The 22,835-nt window shown below is 39.6% G+C and overlaps 2 protein-coding genes across 3 annotated transcripts in view; both read right to left on the reverse strand.

Moving 5' to 3' along the window:
- Positions 1-1,952, reverse strand: part of MCCC1 (methylcrotonyl-CoA carboxylase subunit 1) — a 52,267-nt gene extending 50,315 nt beyond the window's left edge. The window contains exon 1 of the mRNA XM_019668226.1: positions 1,703-1,952. Coding sequence (XP_019523771.1) covers positions 1,703-1,791 — 89 coding nt within the window. The 5' untranslated portion in view covers positions 1,792-1,952. The remainder of the gene's footprint in view (positions 1-1,702) is intronic.
- A 3,404-nt stretch (positions 1,953-5,356) lies between these two features.
- The window catches only part of LAMP3 (lysosome associated membrane protein 3), a 31,048-nt gene continuing 13,569 nt past the window's right edge, over positions 5,357-22,835 (reverse strand). The window contains exons 4-6 of one of the 2 annotated variants that reach the window (XM_019624065.1): positions 19,138-19,195; positions 15,919-16,089; positions 5,357-7,059 (exon numbers count right to left, since the gene is read on the reverse strand). In XM_019624065.1, the coding sequence (XP_019479610.1) occupies positions 6,926-7,059; positions 15,919-16,089; positions 19,138-19,195 (363 nt within the window). In that variant the 3' untranslated portion in view covers positions 5,357-6,925. Of the gene's footprint in view, positions 7,060-13,043; positions 13,599-15,918; positions 16,090-19,137; positions 19,196-22,835 lie in introns of those variants that run through there. The other variant, XM_019624062.1, reaches the window with a different exon arrangement.

Raw genomic sequence — 22,835 nt, forward strand, 5'->3', positions numbered from 1 at the left:
GTAATTATATATTGTGAAATATTTATAATTCATGAAGTGTCGTTTTACCTCCAATACTGCTGCTTTCAACTCAGCAGCTGCTTTCTACACAGTAGCTGCTCTCTACACATGTGTGACTGGTCCGTATAAGTACATTATGGTGCCAACCCTGTCACATACACCTGTATTTGTATGGGGTGTATGTGATGGGGTTGGCGCGATGATGTCATCATGCCGGGTACTCGTATGTGGGCGTATCTGCATGTGGGCACACCCGCCTGGAGATGGATAGAGGAGCAGTGTCTCGGTTCCTAAGACCATCAAAAATATGTGTTTTCCGATGGTCTTAGGCGACCCCTGTGAAAGGGTCGTTCAACCCCCAAAGGGGTCGCGACCCACAGGTTGAGAAACGCTGCTCTATACTGATAAGGTTTTTAATTCTATATGCCATTACAACTCGAACACTTTCCAAGTGACAGCTACTTAAGAACAGTTCTATACACAATAGCTAAGGTTTGAGAAGGAAGAGAGAAAATGTGTCTGCAGTAGTATCATGAAGAGCCCTGAAACCTCAGAAAACAAACATCAGAAGAAAGAAAAGAGCACTAACATTGCTTTTATGAATTCCTTTAGTTTGCTCTAGGGTGAGTCCTATAATTAAGTACCTGGAAATCCAAGGCATCTGCAATAACTTGCGGAAAACAAGCAAACAAAAAACTTGATCTAAATGATTAAGTTTGCAAAGGCTACATCTATGGATTGATTCATATGCTCAGATTCTGTTTAAGCCTCTTTCTATGTATTAATTCACTTAATTTGCACAATCCAAGGTACTAAGTACTAGTATTATCTCCTGTAGGTATCATCATCTTCTCCTACGCTAGGAAACTGAAGCATATAGATATTAAGTAACTTGCCCAAGGTTGCTCACACATCTAGTGAGTAGCAAAGGTGAGACCTCTGCCTTCAGACTGCAGAATCAGTACCTTTCAGCACCAAGCTATACTGCCTTTCCAGAATGATGAAGAATGATGGAGAATGATGATGATGATGATAATGATGATGATGAAGCGAGGAAGATGAAGCCTACTACCTGGAAGCATGAGGGTATCGTTACTGTCAAAGTTATTGTCACTGAAGCTTACAGCTCAAAATTTGAAAATGATGTGGAATCAGGTTAGCTAGAGTGAGTCATCTGATACTTTGCTTAAACATGCATAGAGAGGATGGACAAAATAACTTCTAAGCCCTCTGGACAGTAAATTTGCTTTTGTTAACTTGATTCATTCGAACAATGAGAAAGAACTCCAGGAGTCTTTGTGTGAACTGGACACCTGCTGTGGGATAGCTGAACTGAAAGGGGCTTTGAGGGCATCCTGGCTTCACCTCTTATTACTTGTGTCACCTTGGGCAAGTCGTTGACTCCTTTGGGCTTCATTAGAGCCCGGATTATTAACAACGCTTTCCCTCACAGGGAATGCAGTGAAAGCACAATGTAAATGGTTAAGAGCTGTACAAGCGTTATCCTAGCCCTTAAGGCAAGGGCAGCAGGAAGGAGATGGCAGGCCCAACTCCACCCCTCCCCGACTCCTCATAAATGGAAAAATAGAGGCAAACCGAGGGTGGAAGAGAGGTAGAGGGAAGAAAAGGAAGGACTGGGTGTGGGGACGTCTCCCTCTCGTGCCCAGACTGAAAGCAGAATCCCCCTGAAAGGGGCTGTTACCTCGGCGGCAGCAGCAGGCTCGGGACACGCTGCCACTGGTTCCTTTCCGCCGCCACCAGCAGCACCGACACCGCAGAAGCCGCCGCCATAGCCTTGCAGTCCCGCGGCTCTCCGACTCCTAGGCACAACAGCTGCGTCCCACACGCAGAATAATACCTTTGCTCCGCTCCGCAAACCTCTTGTCCTCTGCCGGCCACCGTCCGGGTGAAAACCAAGCAAAGGACCTGTTCTCGTACGGAGGGGTGTCTCCACCAAAACCAATCAAAAAACAGAGCAGGGCTTCAGCGCAGCGATTGGCCAAACGGGCTGCGTGCCGGCGGGGGTGTGGCCCCTGCCTACTCTGCCTCCAGAGCTCTGCGCCTGGAGACTCCGGGAGAGGCTGGCTTTGCCCTCAGCCTTCTGGTCCCGTGGTTCCGGGTCTGTGATTCTCACGGCCTGCGGGGTTTCTTCGTTCTCTTCTGGCTTCAAGGAGTAGAACCTTTCTCGCGAACTTTATCAGTAAAGCCGCAGGGATATAATGGAGGCAGTCATGGGACAAAAGTCAAATGGGGTGGAGAGTTAAGATACAAAATTCTCTAGTGGTCTCAAAAAATGAAGAAAATAAGTAATTAAAATTAAAAAATTAAAACCTCCTGAGCTTTTGGAAAAAATGTTTTAAGTGACTTGGGGGAAAGAGTAAAAAATTTGACTACTGAGAAGTCAAAACCGAAATTGACGAATATCTAGAAAATAAACATACTGAATTTACTACATGTAGATGCTTATTTGATATAGTTAAAGCAGGGCTCACAAGAAAATTCATAGTGAGAGTACAAATCCAATTCAAGGGTTAGAAAAAATACAAAAATAAACATAAGGAAAGCAGAATAGAGGAATTAGTAAAGATAAAAGAAGAAATTAATGAATTAAGAAAACTAATATCAAAGGAGTAAAAAATCTAGAAGTTCAAAAAAACTCCTAATAAAATAAATGGATATTTAACTAATCTAATCAAAAGAAAAAGAGGGGATGAACACTTGCCATTAAAAAAATAAATAAATAAATGGGGGCCAGCCCAGTGGCTCAGTTGGTTAAGAGCTTGCTCAAGAGTGCGAGTTCTGAGCAACAGCGGTTGGATTCCAGGCCTGACCTGAGCTGCCGCTGAGCTGCCAACAGGTGGCAGGATGGCTCAGCTAAAATAAATAAATAGGATAATATCTCAGATCTAGTAAACCAAGTATAAAGTTGTAAGAGACTAATTGTGCTCAACTTTAATCAACAAACTTGAAAACCTGGATGAAATAGATAATGTTACAAGAAAATACAACTTACCAAAATGGAAGAGATAGAAAAGCTAAACAACCAATCACCATAGAAGAACTAGAGCACATCACTATCAAAGAACCATCTTTCCTACTACCCTCGCTTCCACCTTTATCTCCACCCCCAAAGAAGGTGGCCCACCTTGTCTCACAAGGAAATTCCACCCAAATGGTAAAGAGTAGTTGACTCGTGCTTTTCTTCTGTCCCAGAGCACAGAAAAAGATAACTACGTGAGGTGATGATGTGTTAATTAACCCAATTGTGATAATCATTTCACAATGTATACATAAACCAAATCATTACATTGTACACTTTATATATACAATTTTATGCTTATACCTCAATAAAACTGTGTGTGGGGAGGACTAACAAGCATAAAGAAAAAAACTAAAAGAATATGAGGAGTGCAAAGAATAGGAAACAAGTAAATATAAAAAGCACTTAACCTCATACCAAATCAGAGAAATGCAAATTAAAACTATAATACACCGTATTTCACCTGTCACATTAGCAAATATCAAAAAGTTTAACAACACACTGTAATTTGTAAGAACATTATCATGCTTTACTGTTGTAAAAATGGGCACAACCATTATGCAGAATACTTTGGTAATATTTATCAAAATTGCAAATTCACAAACTCTAACCTAGCAAAGCTATTTCTTGGAATTCACCTAAAGGTATACTCAGAGGTGTTTGAAATGATGTCTGATTAGGAAATTTATTATAGTATTGCTGGAAATAGTAAACTGATTTTATGTATATATATACATATATATATATATACTACATAAATACTATGATATATTGGGTTGTCGGAAAAGTCATGACGTATTTTTCTGTTTTTCGTTGCAAAAATGTGTCGACTTTTCTGACAACCCAATATATATAATTACTATGCAGCCACTAAAGAGAATGAGACAGCACTATATTTGCTCATGTAGTAACATTTATTCATGAGAGAAAAAAAACAATGGCAGAACTGTGGTTATTAGTCCCCAGTTTGTATAAAAACAGTAGAAAGAAAATACATGTTTCTGTATGCAGAGATATCCTCTGGGAAAGAAAAGTTGATGGCTCCATGACAGGAATAGGATGGAGCCTAACTTTTTATTACCATATATACACTGTTTCATCTTTTGAATTTGGTACCACAGGCTTGTATTACCTATTCCAAAGTACAAAATTTTTAAGCATTTTGTTTTGGTATAACTTCAGACTTACAGAAAAGCTGCAAGAATAGTACCCTTCTAGATTTGCCAAATGTTTATATACCGCATTTGCTTTAGCTGTCTTTCTCTCTCCATATACACATATGTATACACACACAAATACACACCCATGCGCTCAAAATTTTTTTAGAACCATTTGCAAGTAAGTTGCAGGCCTGATGCCTTTTTTACTCCTAACTACTTCAGTGTGTAGTTTCTAAAACAAGGAGATTCTCTTATCTCCCCACAGAACAATGATCAGTCAGAAATCAACATTGAAAAAATACCTTTATTTATTCTACAAACCTGATTTGAATTTCCCCAATTGTTCCAATAATGCCTTTTATAGAAAAAGAAAATCCTGTGTCACACATTGCATTGAATTGTCATGGCCCTTAATACTGGAATGGTTTCTCAGGTTTTCCTGGATTCTCATGATGGTGACATTTTTGAAGAATGCAGGCCAGATCTCTCTCTCTCCGATCATTTCCCCTGGAAAAAGCCAGCTATCGTGTTGTGAGCAGCCCTATGGATATGCCACGTGGTGTGAAGCTGGAAGCAGATCCTTCAGCTCCAGGTGAACCTTCAGATGCAGCTGTGCCCAACAGCTTACCTGCCACCTGGTGAGAGACTCTGAGCCAGAACCACCCAACTAAGCTGCTTCCAGATTTCTTACCCTCAGAAACTGTGTGAGATAATAAATGTTTGTTGTTTTAAGCTGCTAAGTTTTGGGGTATTGTTACACAGCTATAGATAACTAATGCAGAACATCTTATTTATCTCATTCCCTACCAGAGTGTCTGGCATTTACTAAGTCCTTAATCAATGTTGGTTGAATGAATAAATGAATGAATGAGTGAATTATAGCAGCACTTAAGTAAACCAGTAATCCAATCAGTTATTCTGGGCTGAGTTGAGAGATTTAATTTATAATTTTAATGTGGTTTATCTTCTCAAAAATTTAGTTTCTCTCAAATGAGTCTTCCTACCAAGTAATAATGAAGAATAGAACAAAATAAATTCTTTATAGAAAGATAATTTAGCTTACTGATTCAAGTGACAACCTCCATACTTAAAAGCCAACCACTAAGATTATAAACAAAAATTTTTATGATACAAAAACTGAATTATGAGAAATGAATGAATCTCCCAAATAGGTTTTTATTCCAGAAACTTTTAATACAATTCAATATTCTATTAAGACTCAAGTCAGGACCTCGCCAACCCTATTGACTCATAAGAGAACAAGTCAGGAAAGTCAATATGTACTCTGGGGTGCCTTGAATTATTCCTTTACTAAAGAACGCCTGGGGCATGTGGTCTTTTCTGTTAATGTCCTGACTTCATTCCTTTCTTTAGCAGTAAAAACAAGCAGGGATTTTTTTTTCTTTTTTTCTGCAGACTGCTCCACAGAATAAAGTAAACTAGTATAGAAAACGTGGCTGTAAAAGTGCAAAAGAAGCAAGCTACCACTAGAGGGGGGAACTACATTCAAGAAAGAAAAGTTGGTTAGTGGTTCAAAAATTGCTGTTTTGAAAGAAATAAAAAATACCTTGAGAAGTTTACTCCATTCCTTAATCTTTACAGCCACAGCTAAACAATCCCATAACAATGAGAAATGGACTAATGTTTTACAGGGTCCTCAGTCTCCTTCAAGGGAGTTGAGAACTTAAAGACAGGCTACTGTCAAGTCCTTTAATCTACCTTCAGCTCTCATGATTCTGGGTAAGTTTATTTCCTTTGTGAAAAGAAAGCATATGCTGGTGTGAGGCTTTGGGGAGCGCTAAGTGTCATTGTTTTTGTAGGCAACTTGGTGTAGTGAAAAGACCAGAGACCTTGGTATCAGACCAATGGGAAGTCAAATTCTAGCTCTGCCACTTGTCAGCTAGGTGACATTTAAATAATTTAGTTAATTCTGAGTTTACTCATCTATGAGTCATGAGAATTAAATGAGATGTATGTAACCTGCTTAGCTGAGTGTCTGGCGCATATGGGCTCGATAATTAAGGGCCATTTTGATTGTTTCTTGCTTATGATTTAGTTCTGTTGTCCATAGCCACCTAATTCTTAGCGTTTAGTGATTCTGAAGTAGGAGTCATCTAGATAAAAAAATAAAAGCTGATTTGTTCCTCTTGTTGGTGTCTGCTGGAAAACCTAGGCTACCTGTGATACGCTGTTTTTTCTGATGATTTTTAAAAAACACGTAAAGTGGGAAAGGAGTTAGTCGATAGCCAGACATGTGTTTATCATATAAAACATGGATAGTAAAAGCACTGAAATTCCATTTTATAGACAAAGCAGAGGCATTTTTTAAAAATGGAAAAGATCAAAGATAAAATAAGATACTGAATATGAACACAAGTAGTGTTGATTACAGTTGATGCTTTGGTTTATAAATTGGAGGTATATACCACCTTACACAGATTATGTTATTTTAAGGTATTTCAAATGTTGACTTTGAATTGTTAAAATATTCTGAAGGAAACTAGAAAATACTCTTAAACTACTCACTAGAGCTTTCATAAAATAAACAAAAATATTTAGAAATTGATGTGCTGTTTAAACTTAAATCAGAAATGACTCAGTTTTTGTGAAAGGCGGTTTACATTGTTGGAAGGACCCATACTCTAAGGGAAGTCCCTAATATCTTGGAAACTATGAAAGAATTCTCTACACTCCATTATTTTCTTTTCCCCCTGGACTCCAATTATTAGATTCTCTGGTATCCAGATGACTCACGCCTTAGGCGGATTCCATAGACAATCAAACCCACAGCGCAAAAACCAAGTACGATGGCCCCAATCACCGGAAGCACAACTGTGTAGTCAGACGAACACTCATCCACTAAAGAGAAAAAACAAATACAACATAGCAGGTAAGGTTTGATGAGACAGACCAAAAAGCAGGCTAGAGTAGGAAGAATATGCGCTTGGGAGTCAAACCTGGGCTTGACTTTTAATTCCACCCAACTGTATGAATTTGGGAGTATTACTTAACTTTGCAACGTCCTCTCTTTATAAAGTAAGCAAACAATATATAAGATCGTTGGAGGATTAAATAAAGATAACCTTATCTCCTCAGCAATTAGTAGATATTTAACCAGGTTAGCTACGTTTTCTTCCAGGCACACTCTCTGCAAATTGGAATGTGCTTACATAAAAGATTGTGTCACTAGATTACACATGATCTCTTGAAAATATATGATGTTTATCCATTTTATAAAACATTTCTTGTCACACAAAGTTTTTTTTGCGGGATTCGAACCGGCAACCTTGCTGTTAACGGCTCTATCCACTGAGCCATTCGGGCGGCAGCTCAGTTCAAGGTGCCAAGTTCTAAAATTCTTTTTTTATTGCTTTTAGTGAGCTAAAAATATTAGAAAATAGACCTAATTAGTTATGAGAGCTTAAAAGTGAAAGTTTGTAAATTAGTCAAAACTCTTTTATTTTTATTCCATTAGAAAAGCACCTATTCAGTTCATTTAAGATGTAATCAGTCTTAAATACGATATGATCTCACTTATACGTGGATTCTAAAAAACTGAATAAATGAGAAATGTAAACAGAAATAGAGGAAAAACTGAAGGTTGCTAGTTGGGAGGGGGTGGGGATGAAGGAGAAGGGGAAGGAATGAGACAATACATATTGGTAACTACAATATGGCCTCAGGGATAGAAAAGACAGTCTGGGGAATATAATCAATAATGTTGTAAATACTTTTTAGGGGGCCAAATGGACTCATGCCTTGTTAGGGAGACCACTTCATAGTTGGTGTAGAGGCCTGACCATCGCACTGTATATCTGAAGCTGATGTTGAATAATATTGTATGTCAACTATAATTATATATACATATAGTCACGGGACATGGAGTAGAGAGTGGGAATGGAGTCAATGGAATTGTAATAGATAAGCATGATATTGGGGGTGGGAGGGCAATACATGGGGGGAGAGGGGTTGTTACTTTGTGAGGGTGAAAAGGATAACTATTGCATTGTTCTGTACACCTGAAACTAACAATAAAAAAAAAAAGATGTAATCAGTCTTGACTGGAGAAAGATGGAGAGCCCTGGGGATAAAGGGGAGCTTGATTGAAATCAAATAAATGGAGAACTATGTATCTTATTCAAGGATAGATAAGACGATAAATCCATGAGGTCCTTGTATGAACCAATATTGAAATGAACCAAGGATCGCCATTAACCCAATTCTCACCTGAGGTCCAAGAAAAAAGAATCTGGAGGGGCCAGGGGAGAGGGAATGGCAATTAGAGACTCCAGAAAAAAACCCAAATCTGTACAAAACAGCAACTGAGCTTGCCATACACTATTTGATTTGGCAGTGAAAAATACTTACATAACTATAATAACATATACCGCATTGATTTAACAATAAATAGAGCTATGACTATAAAAGGGATGGTGTAAGAGTATTAAATCCTTATCTGCCATAGAAAGAAATTTAAAGCTGATAAATTAAGAAATAGTAAGATAAGCTTTTTAATACTTTTTAAAAGAATTATAGGGATAGCTACCATAAGAAATTGTTAAAATTAGTTAAAAGTGCTTTGTCTCTTAGAGGAAGGACATGGAAATGTTGCTTTTCATGATAAGCTTTTTTGTGGTACATGATAATTTATATATATATATATCTTAGGTAAAAAAAGAACATTGACAAGTTAAGAATTTAACATGATTTGATAAAAGTACAAAAAAGTTAAATCATATTGTAAAGCACATATCTATTGACCCAGCAATTCCACCACCAGGAATTTATACTAAAGAGATATTCGCATAAGTACACCATGATATGTTAAAATAATCTCCATTTTATGAGAGCAAAGTGGACATTCTGGATATACATAAAAAATTTTAAATGGTACAATCATAACAGTAGAATATAACATAGCCGTTAAAAAGAATGTGGGGCCTCAATGTTTTTTCTGGGGTATACTATGCTCTTTCAATCTGCAACTTCAATTATTGATCTTAAGGAAAATCTCTTAAATTGTCAAATATATCTTCATTCTATTTTAGAGCACTCTGCTTCAAAGGCACCAATTATCCTTATATAGGATGGTTTGAATATCTTCCATACCTAGCAGTTTCCCTGTAATATTATAATCTTAATTTTTATCTATTGGGTTGTTGGAAAACTCATGACACACTTTTGCAACGAAAAACATAGAAAAAATACGTCATGACTTTTCTGACAACCCAATACATTAACTGAGTATCTCTGTCATTTTCTCTGTGAAGATAATTCAGTTTTCAGCTCTACCTGTTCTACTGCCTCTTACTGCTTCTATTTATTATATAAGTGTGTTGCTTTGATACTCAATTTGTTTTTTTATAAGTAAAATCTCCTATCTATCTCACTCTTTCATTATAACATCTCAACTATGAGCTCTGGTATAAGGAATTCACATTCTTTCTAAGTAATTCTCAGTATAAACCAATTGTCAGGGACTTTCCCCTGTTCCTTGGGTTATATTTTCTTTGTATTTTATCAAATACATTCCTTTCTATTTCTTCCTCTTTTTATTTAATTTAATTTTAGAAAATTGTGGTAAAATATACATAATACAAAACTCACCATTTTAACTGTTTTTAAGGGTACAATTCAGTATCATTAAGTACATTGTCATTGTGTAACCATCACTACCACCCATCTCCAGAATGTTTTTCAAAACTGAAACTTGGTACCCATAATTTAATTTAATATAATTTAATCTTATATTGTTCTTATTGTTATTTTGCTGCAGTAATTTTGAATAGTGGTCACATTGTTTGTTTTTATTTTGTTCATGCTTTAAGCATCTCATCCAGACATTGAATTTCCTGTGATATCACTTGAATAGATGAAGGCTATTCTTCTTATTGTGTTTGCGATCAGTTAATGTTCCTTGCTGAGCTACCTATTTGGATTCGACCTTCTCATCTGTACCTTGGGAACTAGCCACAACCTGCGGCTATCCTCGGGCTGGAGGTTGGCTCCTCAGTTCACTTCCATCAGTCTCCATGTTTACTCTGCCTAGTCTTCCCAGTGGCCATTTTCACTTTTCCTAGATTGGAAGAGATAAACCGGCTGCTCTTTTTCTCTCCAGTTTTAGGAATGGTAGTAAATAGCCACATGATTTTTTCTCTCATCATATGGCTTGTGGAAGCAGGGTTAGGAGACCAGCTCTGCTCTGATTCTTGTTTCTTTTTTGTTCACCAGTTTAAATTTATTGTGTTAGGTTATCTCTCTTTGACTCCACCTGGTGATTTTTTAAAAACTTTTTACTCCTCAATCTATTAGATAATGAGAAAGGAAAATTCTAGTCACTATTTTAACTCTAAGTTTTCATTTCATATATTTCTGAAGTGTTTTAAAATTTTTTAAATCACCTACATGTATTATTTTGTTTCTGTTTTTTCTTAAAAATTAAGAATACTGAGGAATAAATTACAACCATTTTAAAGAATTTACTCTATGGGGCAAAACCAAAATGCAGGCATATATTTATATACATTTGTTAATCAGTTTGTTTTGTATATGATTCTTATGTAATTCTTTAATCGTACCATTATAATTGCGAAGACCTAGACACAATACAAATTCTCAATAAAAACAAGACTAGTTAAGTAAATTATTGTATAAGGCAGATTGCACAATCACGATAGCAACCATAATAATGATACTTTGCGCCTTTAATAGCATGGAGCTTATGATGCACAGGTAAGAAGGATAACAAACTATTTACTTTGTATGCTTCCAGGAGGTAAAACAATATCCATGAGAGAGAAATACATCAAAATTAACAATGAATAGGTTATCTCCAGGTGGGCATTAGGGAAGGTTTCTATTATCTCTAGAGGGATTTCTGTGTTCTCTAAGGGGGTGGGGGGGGCGCAGAGAAAGGGGTAAATTTAGGACAGCCTACTCGCAGCAGAAGAGAAAAATTGACTTGAAACCAGATGGATGAGCAAGCAGCAGGAGAAATAACGGCAGGGGGCAAGTGATGCCAGAGAGGTCAGAAAAGGCCCTGCAAGGTTTCCCAGGGTCAGGCTCCTGCTCCTACCCAGAAAGCCATGGGCAGGGTTCCTGCGATAAGCCTCCTGCCGTCAGAACAGACAGACTTGGAGGCGGCCTGAGGCAGAACCCCAGAGGCGGAGACTACTTCCAGACACGCAGTTTCCCCACAGTTTCAATCCCAGCACTTTTCCCCTGGGTGAGGCTATTAATTATCAAGGCATCCAGGCATTTATTTACTAGTCATTCAAGTGAAACCTGTGTTCTTTTTGGTTACTAGAATGTCAATTCTAATTAATTTTAAAGACAATTAGCTTTGGGGGGCGGGGGGACAGGTAGATAACAGGAGTCTAAGCAGCAGCCATCACCCCCGAAGAACTCATTGAAGATGGTAGAAGGAAAATTAAATTTAAGTGAACTGTCTTATCCCTCTCCTCCTGATTTGAATTCCATTTATTTTTCCATCAGCTGTGGGAGAAATTTCCACACACTAGAACATGAACCCTCCTTTAGTCCTTCTATAGGGTGGTTAGTGGCACCATGAATAAACAACTCCTGTTCTGCAGTATAGAACCTTCAAGCACACTTGAGGCAGAACTGGAAATGAGCGTCCAAGAGGGAGTAGGTGGAGAAACATGGCATCTCTCCAAAGCTAAGCCCTTGCTGTTCAACCTGAGTCACACTGGGGAACACCGGGTCCTCGTGTCCCAGATTTTCATCAGTATCTGTTGTAAGGAGGAAACAGGAATTTCCTGATACTCTAGACATCTTCAGGGGCTCTTGAAGCTCTCTGAAAGCTGCTGGGTGCCCTTCCCACCCCTCACTTCTGAAAAGGTGAAGAGAACAAAAATACCTCAAGGGAAAGCCAGTACATGTCCTAGGTAAACAGTGCTTACAGAGTTGTTGCCAAGTTTCTTAAAATTTCTGGTAAAAGTAATACATGGCACCTCTGGAAAATGTAGAAACATAAGGAACTCCCTGTTGGTAAAAGCAGTTAACATCCAGAAATCCATGACTCTCCCCTTTCTTTGAAATAAAAATCCTAATTCTCCTCAACAGTCAATGTAATTAGGAAACCAGGAATAACATTCTGAACCTTATTTTAATAGAACTTTTCCTCCAGATATCAATCACTCCCAATCAAGAATTTTCTGGTTTATAATTTTTTTTTGGTAAATGTTTGCTAAAAAAGGAAAGTGGGTCAGAATCTGGGTAGAGCTACCTTTTCTGCTCCCCATTTGATTGTTTTGATGCTTTGCCCACTCCTTTCCCGCAATGGTCCAAAATTAACTAATTTGTGAGGATAGACTAGAATCAAAGAGAAACAGAGACAAAGCAGGAAAAAAACAGTGTTAAGAAGGCAGACAACAACTGAAGGTGAAGGAATTGGAGAACTAACATGTATTGAGCCTCTTTTGTTTGCCAAGAACTTTAGTACCTATTTTATATTAAAAAAATGAAATGTTGGGAAATTTTCTAGTTTTTTACTAAAAACACATTATAATCGTGTAGACTGTGTCTTTAAAAAAAATAACCTATTCAAATCATCTGTAATTTATGTAAATCAAAATTTGGGCAAAATTCAGGAGTTTAAAATCACCTTAGAATTTATTTGGAAATGGACTGGTTTTTTAAATTCTTTATTATTTTTATTTATTTATTTATTTATTTTTTAGCTGAGCCATCCTGCCACCTGTTGGCAGCTCAGCGGCAGCTCAGCTCAGGCTGGACTCAAACCGCTGTTGCTCAGAGCTCAAACCCTTGAGCGAGCTCTTAACCAACTGAGCCACTCAGCCTGCCTTGGACTGCTTTTTTTAAAGTAATGTTTTTAAAACTGGATATTGAGACTCTTAAAAATGTACAAGAAAAATCAGTGCACTTTGAAAATGTTTTGCCGCAATTCTCCCTTTGGGTATTTGCTTCGTCCTCACCAAGCACCCTGCTCATGCCCCTGCCTCTTGTCCTTAATTCTAACAGCCAGCCTCGCATTATCAGCTGTGGAGGACGAAATTCAAGCCCATTTGGCACAGCCTCCTGTGCTAACAGGAGAAAGAGGGTGGTCCCTACCTTTTAGTCAGCCTTCCGGTGGTGCTTTGGAGAAAAGCTAGGTTGCCTAATCATATGGGGAGGGTGGGACAGTCAACTAGAAAAGTCAATCCCTTCACTTCAGGCGGAATATGAAGCCAGAATTCCCAAGGCCTCAGCCTTGCACATTCTGAAGAAGCTGTGGCTTTATATGCGTTCATATCCTCTACTGGGCCTCTTTCTGGCCACCAGGCATGCTGTTAGCAAAACGATAAGCAGTCCTGCGATACTCAGACCCACGGCCACAGGGATTTCTCTCCTGTTTCTGTCACTGAAGCATTCATCCGCTGTAAGTGAAGTCAGAGTAGCAGGTGTTATACGCGGGCCACAGTGCTGGAAAGTGATTCTGCCCCGTCTGCCTCGGCTTCACAGAAAAGGAAACCAAGGGAGAGAAAGAGTAGCCCGGCCTCCCACCTGCTGCCTCAGACACACCTGATGGGTGCATCTGAGGAGGGAAGGGGCAGCATGGTGACCTGGAACGCGCAGTGCCTGTAACCCCTTAAGGAGTGTGTGAAATTGCAGGTACCCAGGCTCCTCGCCCAGGAAGTTATGACTCAGGGGATTGGAGGTGGGGCCCAGGTGATTCTGATGCAGCTGGAAGGCAGATCCAATTTTGAAAAACTGTGGTTTGGTCTGGAGGGTCAGGATCAGAATTGTGTCTTGACTCCCAAGCCTGTGTGAGCCTTGGAGCCATAGTTCCCAATTCCAGAAACAGGGCCCTGTTCCAAATCACATGGTCAAACTTTTCTGTTTAAACCCTGTGCCTCTTAAAGGGGCTGCTGGACAGCCTGGGGCTCCTGGAAGGTAAGAAACCTTTGGAAGCCTCGGGGATTTTAGGGAGGAGGGTCTGAGAATGTGGGAGTCCAAGCTGACTGACTGGGAGGACCAGGCTGAGCATTTACACTGACTGGATTCTTGTTGAATTGTCACCCATTGGTCAGTACTGCCCCCTCCCCACAACACTGTGCCTTTTTCTGCTCCCAAAGCCCTCTGTATATTCGTCTTTTATAACACCATACTGTATAGTGACTTTTATTTTTCACTCCTTTTCTTCCTTTCCTCTTCCTTTCTGGTAGAAAATATTATTTACAGAAAGACATACATCTTCCCATTTGAGTGTCTGGTGAAATTTGAAGCACAAAGCCTGGGAATATGGAATTGAGCCGAGGTAGTGATAGTGGAATGAACAAGAGAAATAATTTGGAGGTAGAATTGATAAGGTTTTGTGACTATTGCATGAGAGGGTGAGTGAGGGAGAGGGGAAAAGAAAAAGACAGCTTTTCTACATCTCCCTGTGGGCTATGCTAATGGATGTTGGGTGTATGCTGCTGGAAAGTTCTGTTCCTCTCCTGGGCCACTAAGGTTTCCCAGACCTGCTCACTTCTGCTTCACAGTGGTTCCGAGGGGTGGGGAGAGCAAGTGGGTACCTTAATTTTTAAGATTACATGATTAAGTACAGAGGTTTTTCTCAAACCTTCATAATAAATTTTTAAGGGTTTCCTCAAATTGAAAGTTTTGAGACAAGATGACAAAGTGGAGATAACACCTACTGGAAAATTTTAGTATTTCATTTTAGCTCTGTGGTAAAGGGCCAAAATGAAGGTGGAGATTGTAAGACTTGGTTCAGAAATTAAGTGATCCAAGATAAGTTACACTTTGATCCTTCCTTTGTTAAATGCTTTCCAGCAAGTTTAACAGAAGTTTTCTGCAGTCACATCTTCCATGTTATCATGGCACTCAAACAGAAATCAGACTCACATTACAGAAATCTCATTTACAGCTAAACATCTAGCTAAATCTGTTTATGATACTTCAGAGGTACTCATAATGTCATTGAGAGGGATGTTTTAGAAGCTGAAGTTCTAAATATGTAGAAACCTTTCTAATACAGTTTTCCCCAGCAGAGAAAAAAGGGATTTTTTTGGAAAGTCACCCTGGTCTGCCCCTGGCCTTCTTGCTAGGAGCTGCTTTCCTCTGTGGTGGTTAAAACTCAAAGCAGAAGTTGTGTGGAAGCTAAGAATAACTATGAGGAAGTGTTAGGTGAAACAGTAGAAGAGGAGACCCAACAGAGTGTATTTCTATCTCGAATTCTAGCATCTTTCTCTTTTCCCACTGCATGTGGGAAAGAATCTATTCTGAAATCTTGAGCTTTAGACATCACTAATCAGGATCTTTAAAGTGTTCTCCAAATATACCTGAGTGTACCAGTACTCAGCTTAGAAAGGGGAGGCTGCAGGTGGTGTTTTCTGACTCGTTGAGAGTGAGTGTGTGTGTGTGTGTGTGTGTGTGTGTGTGTGTGTGTGTGTGTGTGTGTGTGTGTAAATGATTCAGAATATGTGTTGGACAGACAAGGAAGGATATGTTCTGCTGTGGGAGAGCAGTGGCCATGAGTGGGTTAAGGTGTCTGGTTTTGAGGTTGGTATTGACTCCGAGAGAAATGGTAGGAGGGAGTGTTGGCCAGGGAAGCTTGGCCCTAAGAGCTTTGTGGAATCATGCTCTTCTAGGAAGTGCATGTGATCCCTTTGACAGTGTCAGACAAAAAACAACTTGAAATTATCCAAGGGTCTCTGAAGTTGACGTTTGTGACATGTTGAACCCTTAACTTACCATTTCCAAAGTGGCCATCTTCTAAATCAAAGGCTTGAAGTTGGACATTCACTGTTTTCAGTTGAAGGTGGACAGACAGCTGGATGCTCTGTTCACTCACACACTTGAAGGAATGCCCAATCACAGTCTCAAACATCATCACAGCACTTTTCATTCCTTGGTAAATTTTCTCTGAAAACACAAAGGTGAAATATAGACATATAACAATCTTGGCATCTAGCTATTGAGTTCCAGCTATTGCTGGGTGGCCTGAGTACAGTTAAATGGACTTCCTTTAGATGTGGATTTCTGGAGTTCTGCCTTCTCATGAAAAATCACCCTCGTGCTCTTTGGGGACTTTTTCTGGTGCTCTGTTTGGAGAATAAGGGGGCAGCCTCACATACATTGGAATGTGACAACACTGAAATGAGAACTTCAAGAAATGTTTTCTTCAGTTATTTTCAAGGATTGAGACAGAGTTGGTGGGGACTACCACCAATGTTTCAATGTTTGGGCACAGAAAAGTGCCCACAAAAACTTCAGAAATGAAACAGAGCAGAGACATGCGAAGTTACCAAGTGGAGCATGTCACCAGACTGACTGTTAATATAGCGAAGGAGGGGCTAAGCCCATCATTAGGAAGGTGGTTGCATCCATCCGTGGGAACATAGAGAAGGGGGCGGCCCCTCTCTGCCCATCTGAATGCTGTCAGGAGAGAAGCATCTACCCAAGGACTGCCCTGTTTTATGACAGGTACACATACCCTTTTTCAAAGAGGCATATGCTTCAAGGCAGATGGGGTTAAACATTTAATCATATTATTAACTCCATTTGCTCTAATTCCACACTTGCCATGCACCCTTCTGATTATACTTCGGCTTTGAAAACGGGAGAAAATTTACTAACCAGAGGACCCAACTGTCTGTGGTCCCCTTGGCAGTTATGGTGAGAAATAGTCACATGATAAATGAACAAATTGGCATTCTGATTTTATACATCAGTGTCACGACCTTGGGTTAACATCTGTCTACTTGAAGAGACAGTCACGACCTAGGGTATGAGGACAGCTCCTGGGACTAAAGACCAGACTATGAACCTCAGTGAATGTAGCAAGTTTTGCCTCCAAGGGATACCCACAGGCTCTTAGTGAGGGGGCCTGGAAGGTGCCCTCTTTTCCTGCTTCTGTGGGTGCGTTTGCCTGTGTCTGAGATAACATTACACATGGAGGGTCTGCTTACTGTGTGCCAGGCGCTGTGCAAGTACTTTACATGCACTTGCTTTTTAATTCTCCTAACAATTTTTTGAGATAGGTATTACTGTCTCCATGTTATGGATGAGGAAATAGAAAGTCAGAGGATTGAAAACATTTGCTTAAAACCATACAGCTAGTAAGCAGTATTTGTTCTCAAGCTGTCTGATTCTAGAGCTATTATGTAGTTGTATCTCCTGCTCATTACTGTAGTAATTACTGTAGACTCTTGGATTTGTACATGCAAACATCCTACATGATGTACTGAATTATCCGTGTACACTACTGTATCATGTGTTATATCCCAGGGCAGTCTACTACTACCACCCCTGCTAGCGTTACAGTGGTCATTACCACTGTAATTACAAGTAATTATTGTTACTAATGCTACTAATGCTACCACCACCACCACCACCGACACGAGAATGATCATAACTGTGACCACTACGGGTCCTGCTGCTACTGCTGAGCCTTGATTATTGGGACCTGGTATTGTTTTACCCTTCCTTCCATCTCTAAATTAGTTCCTGGCCTGACTTTTCCTTCTCCTGCCTCTTGAGACATTTACTACCTTATTACTGTCTAAAATTTGGTTCATGTCTACTGATAACATTAGCTAACTTATGTTAGCATTCACAGTATTTATTCCCACATCTAAGCGAGTTCATGTATATGAAAGTGAGCTGTCAACTATGAAAATATTACTCATATTTAACCAATAACCATTGACAACATCCTCTTGAATGATATCAGTATAATATAGCTAATATTTTAAATAGACATTTCTCCACATTTTCATTTCTTGGTATGTTTCTTGAGTATAAGTTCCTTAATAAGTTTAAGCCAGTCCAAAGATACAATTTTAAAAAGGAGAAAACAGACATGAAAACTCTTGGTAAATTACCTGGCACAGAGGAGGTGCCCAATAATGGTTTGTTATCTAAGCCGTGGCTTTCTGGAAAAACATTTGAGGCCTCTGAGAAACTCCCCTGACTTAATTTGAAACATGGCTTTTCTAGAAGCGAACATTGTAGAATTTCTCTCGACTTGCTTCACTACAAGCAATTCTCTATACAGGAACCAAAGTGAACCTTTATAAAGGTAAATCTGATATACCATTTTTTTTTTCACCAAACCCCCTAATGGCATCCTTTCACACTTTAGAGTAAATTCTAAAGGCCTCACCTTGCCTTGCCCACAGGCCCCACATGCTGTAGCCTCGCTGCCCTCAGATCTCATCTGCTGCTTTGCTGACTCTCTTGGACTCACTGACTCCCGCTGGTCCCTGAACACATGAGCAAGTTCACTCCTTGGGGCTTTGTGCATCTGTTGTTCCAGCCACCTGGAAAGAGCTTCCCCAGGCCCACATGTCCCTAAATGGGGACATCCCTCTGCTCCAACCTCACCTCTTCAGAGAGGCCTTCCTCCCCTGAGGGCTTCCCTAAGGCCCTACCTAAAACATCTTTCCAGTCCTTTCCATCCTCACCCTGCTTGTGTTTGCTTGCAGGACTTATCACTACTTAGCTGTGTATTATAATTTAAGGTGTCTGTTTATGGTCCTCTCCCCCCTCCTAGAAGCTAAGCTTCGTGAGGGCAGGGACTATATGCCTGGATAATTATGGATCTTCGGGGCTTATTCCAGGGCTTGGCACCTACCTAGCAGGCACTAACTACATTTTTGGTAGAATGAATACATGATTCCACGGGTATAGGATAAACTGCACCATCAACAGCAAATCTGTCCCAAATCACTATACTCTTTACTGTTGATAATGATTTCTGACATAATGTAGTCCAACCTCCTTCATGAGCAGCCGAACAAACAAAAGCACACAAAGACGTAGTAAGTGCTCCCAAAGTCATGTTGTAAGCTACTCTCTCAGTCTGTTTTTTAAAAGCAGCATCAAAGATTTACAAATTCAGTGGGATGAAAAATGAGCTGACCAGAAACAGTGTCATCGCTGGTGGAACAGCCCTCCCTAACTACTTACCTGGATTTGAGACCATCAAATAGGCTCCCACTTCATTGATATAATATGAGTTTTCATCCTGTAAAACAGCAGTGCGTTAATCTTTGAGTAACCTCTGTTTTTATGTTCATGATCCTGGCTTACAAACTTTGTTTAGGCAGGATTCCAGCTATTAAACCCCTGATATGGGGGAGTTGGGGATGTGTTGATATAGAACCATAATTGTGTTTGAAAATTTCAAAAAAAGTGAATAGACCACACAATAAATGAATGAATGAATGAATAAATAAATTTTTAAAAAAAAGTAATGACTTGCCCCTGGCCCAAAATTTCTCTACTGCACACTTGTTGCTAGAGCCTGGAATTCAAATTCCACTGATATAATTGGAGTCCCTTTGGTTGGGCCAAGTTTCCTCCTAGTAAAATACAAATATATCTGGAAGGTGGAGGGGTTGGAGGAGCATACTTTAAGCTTTTACTAGTAATTAATGTCTTAGGGTAGGGATTCAAACTGAGACCACTCAACCATAAGGCTACCATGGGTGGCTTTCATGGGCTCCATAAACGCTCTGGGAAAAATAGTTTATGCAAAAATTTGCTAGCATTTTCCTGGGTAGACTATCAAGTACTTTAAACAGATTAATGGGTTTATGTCTCCAAATTGGTCAGTTGGGGCCACAATGAACGATTCTGGGAAGAAATGGTTTACCCTGACATCACTGGGTGTTCTTTACAAGAGGACCCCAGATGGTTGTACTCAGAAATATAAAGCAGTGCTCCACATTTTATCCAGGGATTGTTCTTTGGAAAAGCACAACAAACAAATTGCAAAACAGTCCTATAACCTAAAAGAGACTGAGGGTGTGAAACAAAAGGAATTGACTTGAGATACTGATGGGTAAGTGGAAAAAGGAGTTTTTATTTTTTGAAGCAGATGGTGTATAGTGTGATGGCTTTTAAACATTTACTAGAAAACTATCCACAAGTAAGAGGTGCAAAAAATGGTAGAGCAACCAAAATCAGAATCTGAAACTTAATTACCTTTAGCAGTTTCAAATTTAGTCGCTAAATAAATTTTAACAATAATAATTTTGACATTATAGTCCATTTGTGCATTTGTGGATGAAATGGTGATTCCTTACACAATAAAAGGGTTCCAGAAATACAAACTGTTTCAGTAAAGTCACTGCTATCGATACACTGAACTCCAGATATGATCATTCATTGAATGCACCTACCACATACTGGCTTCTTACATTGTGCCAGGCACTGTAGCAGGCACTTACTATGCCCTGCCTTCTTTAATCCTCCCAACTATGGAGGCTCAGTGACTTGCCCAAGGTTATAGACATGTTAGGTGGCAGGAAAGATATGACCCCGAGTTGCCTGTCTCCAAGTCTAGCCTTTAACTCCTCTTACATCCTCTCCAGACCAGGCATTGCTCTAGGTCCACGGAGAAGAATAAGACCTGACTCCTTCCTTCAGGTGCTCAGTCTCGGGTTTCAAAGGCTAGTTGAACAATGTGCTTGGACCATCCATTTATTTTAGAGAGAAACATCTGTGGCCCAGTCCCTTCTTGGGTTGCTTTCACATACCCCGTATTCAGGTTTTTATTTGGGTTCCCTTTTAGCATAGGAGACGCCTGGACTTCAGGGTCCAAAGTCACAGCTACAAGAACCCTGCTCCATCCAAAGGGCAGACAGGATCCATTGAAGGGTTTTAAGCAGACAGTGACAAAAGCATGGCTTTGCTTTTTGGAAATTGCTTGGACTGCAGTGTGAGAATGATTTAAGGAGCAGGAGCAGAACAGTGATGAGGCCAGCTCTGAGCCTCCTGGGAGCCTTCCTGGATTCTCCCCTTTCCTCTGGCACCTCCTTGATTTATCCTCACATGAGGAGATGCTTTGTATTTCTATAAAGGTTTCACAGTTTACTAAGTGCATGCTTTCACATACATTGCCTCCTCTGATCCTCACAACTCCATGAGACAGAATAAATATTATTAGCCCATTTTATAGCCCAAAACAAAGAGGCTCAAAGAAGTTAAATCTCTACCTCTGATTCACATTGTCTGTAGGTAAGACAACGCAAGATCATGTCAGCAGGCTCCTGCCCTACATTTTCCTCCATAGAATATATGGGTATAGAAGAAAAACTCACCATGCAAGAACGTTCTTTCACCTTCCCGGAATTGCTGTTGCCTATATACGCGTATAACCATCTATTGGAAGCAGGACTAGCTACATAATTGTAGAGCCCAGTCCAAAATGAAAATGTAGGATCTCTTGTTCAAAAATCATTTAAGTATTTCAAGAGGTGACAGCAAAGCATTAAACGAAGCCTGGGTCGTTCTGACTGCACAGGTTCCACATTTCTGAAGCCAGCCCTGATAGGAAGGGCCCTTCCTGCTCCATAAGAAATGGTGCTCTATAGGGCTACTGCCAAAAGCAAGTCCTTCCAAAGCAGAGTACAAGCGGGCTCACATTCACTGCGAGGTCACCTGAATGATGGAACAGGACAGGGTCCGGAGCCTGTGTCCTGGCTTCCTTCTATTTTGAGTGAGTCAAAAATCAGCCAGCTGAGCTGATGTCTAGCTTTATGGTAAAAGAAAAGCATTTGTTAGGTGAACTCCTGTAAACCAAAGGGCAAGGGAATGCTTACTTTTCTTGAGATTCCAAGTTTTACATCATTTATGCTGTTGATATCAAATGAGTCTCATCTAGACAATTGTGCCCACTTTTTCTGTAGCATTGTAGTGTTACAAGAGGTTTTTAAAGGAAATAAAATCATGTCTTATTTAAACTAGAGCAAAGCAATTTTTTTAGATGTGGAAATTAAGAATTTAGCCTAATTTGAATGGTAATAGGGCTGAAGTTTCTTGTATTAATAGATGAAAAGGTGGCAAGTTTTTTCTGTAAAGAGCCAGATAGTAAATGTTTTAGGCTCTGTGATTCTTTGTAGCAACCACTCAACTGCCATTGTAGCACCACAGCAGCCATAGACGACACGTACAAAAAAGCTTCATTTATGGACTCTGAAATTTGAATTTCATATGATTGTCAAGTGTCATCTAATATTCTTCTTTTTACCCCAATCATTTAAAAGTTTAAAAGCCATTTTTAGCTTGTGGGCTGTACATTTTTTAGTGGCAGGCTGGGCTTGGTTTGGGGGCCATAACTTGTTGACTCCTGGTCCACACTACCAATGAAAAACAAGGTTGTTAAGGAAATCAGTAGGTTATGAAATGTTATACAGTGGCTTATCTCCTATTTGGGAGAATAAAGTGTTGCTAAGAATTTTTAATACTGTTTTGAAAATATCTCTTTACTCCCTTGCAGCCTAGTTTGATTTGTCAAATCTATGAACATGCCAAAAATTTAATTTTTTTACTTATTCAGTAGAAGAATGGGGATAGTAATAACAAAGCTTACCTCTCAGATTGATATGAGGCTTAAATGAAGGAATCCATGTAAAAAACTTATCACAGAGTCTTTACTCAAATTTTAACTGGTGTTATTAACAATGGTAATAACAAATTAGATTGCCCTTCCAGTAAACTTCTCTCATTGAGGTCAAATGATATTTCTTATCTATTTTCTAGAGCTCAGATGACCACCAATAGAAAAAGAGCAAGCAAGCAAGCTAAGTTTAGGTAGCCCACTCAATGAAATGAGCTGAAACCTTGGCTCTGGGAATGGGAGTCGCATGGATACAGAGCAG

The sequence above is a fragment of the Hipposideros armiger genome, unplaced genomic scaffold, assembly GCF_001890085.2.
Source record: "Hipposideros armiger isolate ML-2016 unplaced genomic scaffold, ASM189008v1 scaffold_14, whole genome shotgun sequence".
NCBI classification, from domain to species: Eukaryota; Metazoa; Chordata; class Mammalia; order Chiroptera; family Hipposideridae; genus Hipposideros; species Hipposideros armiger.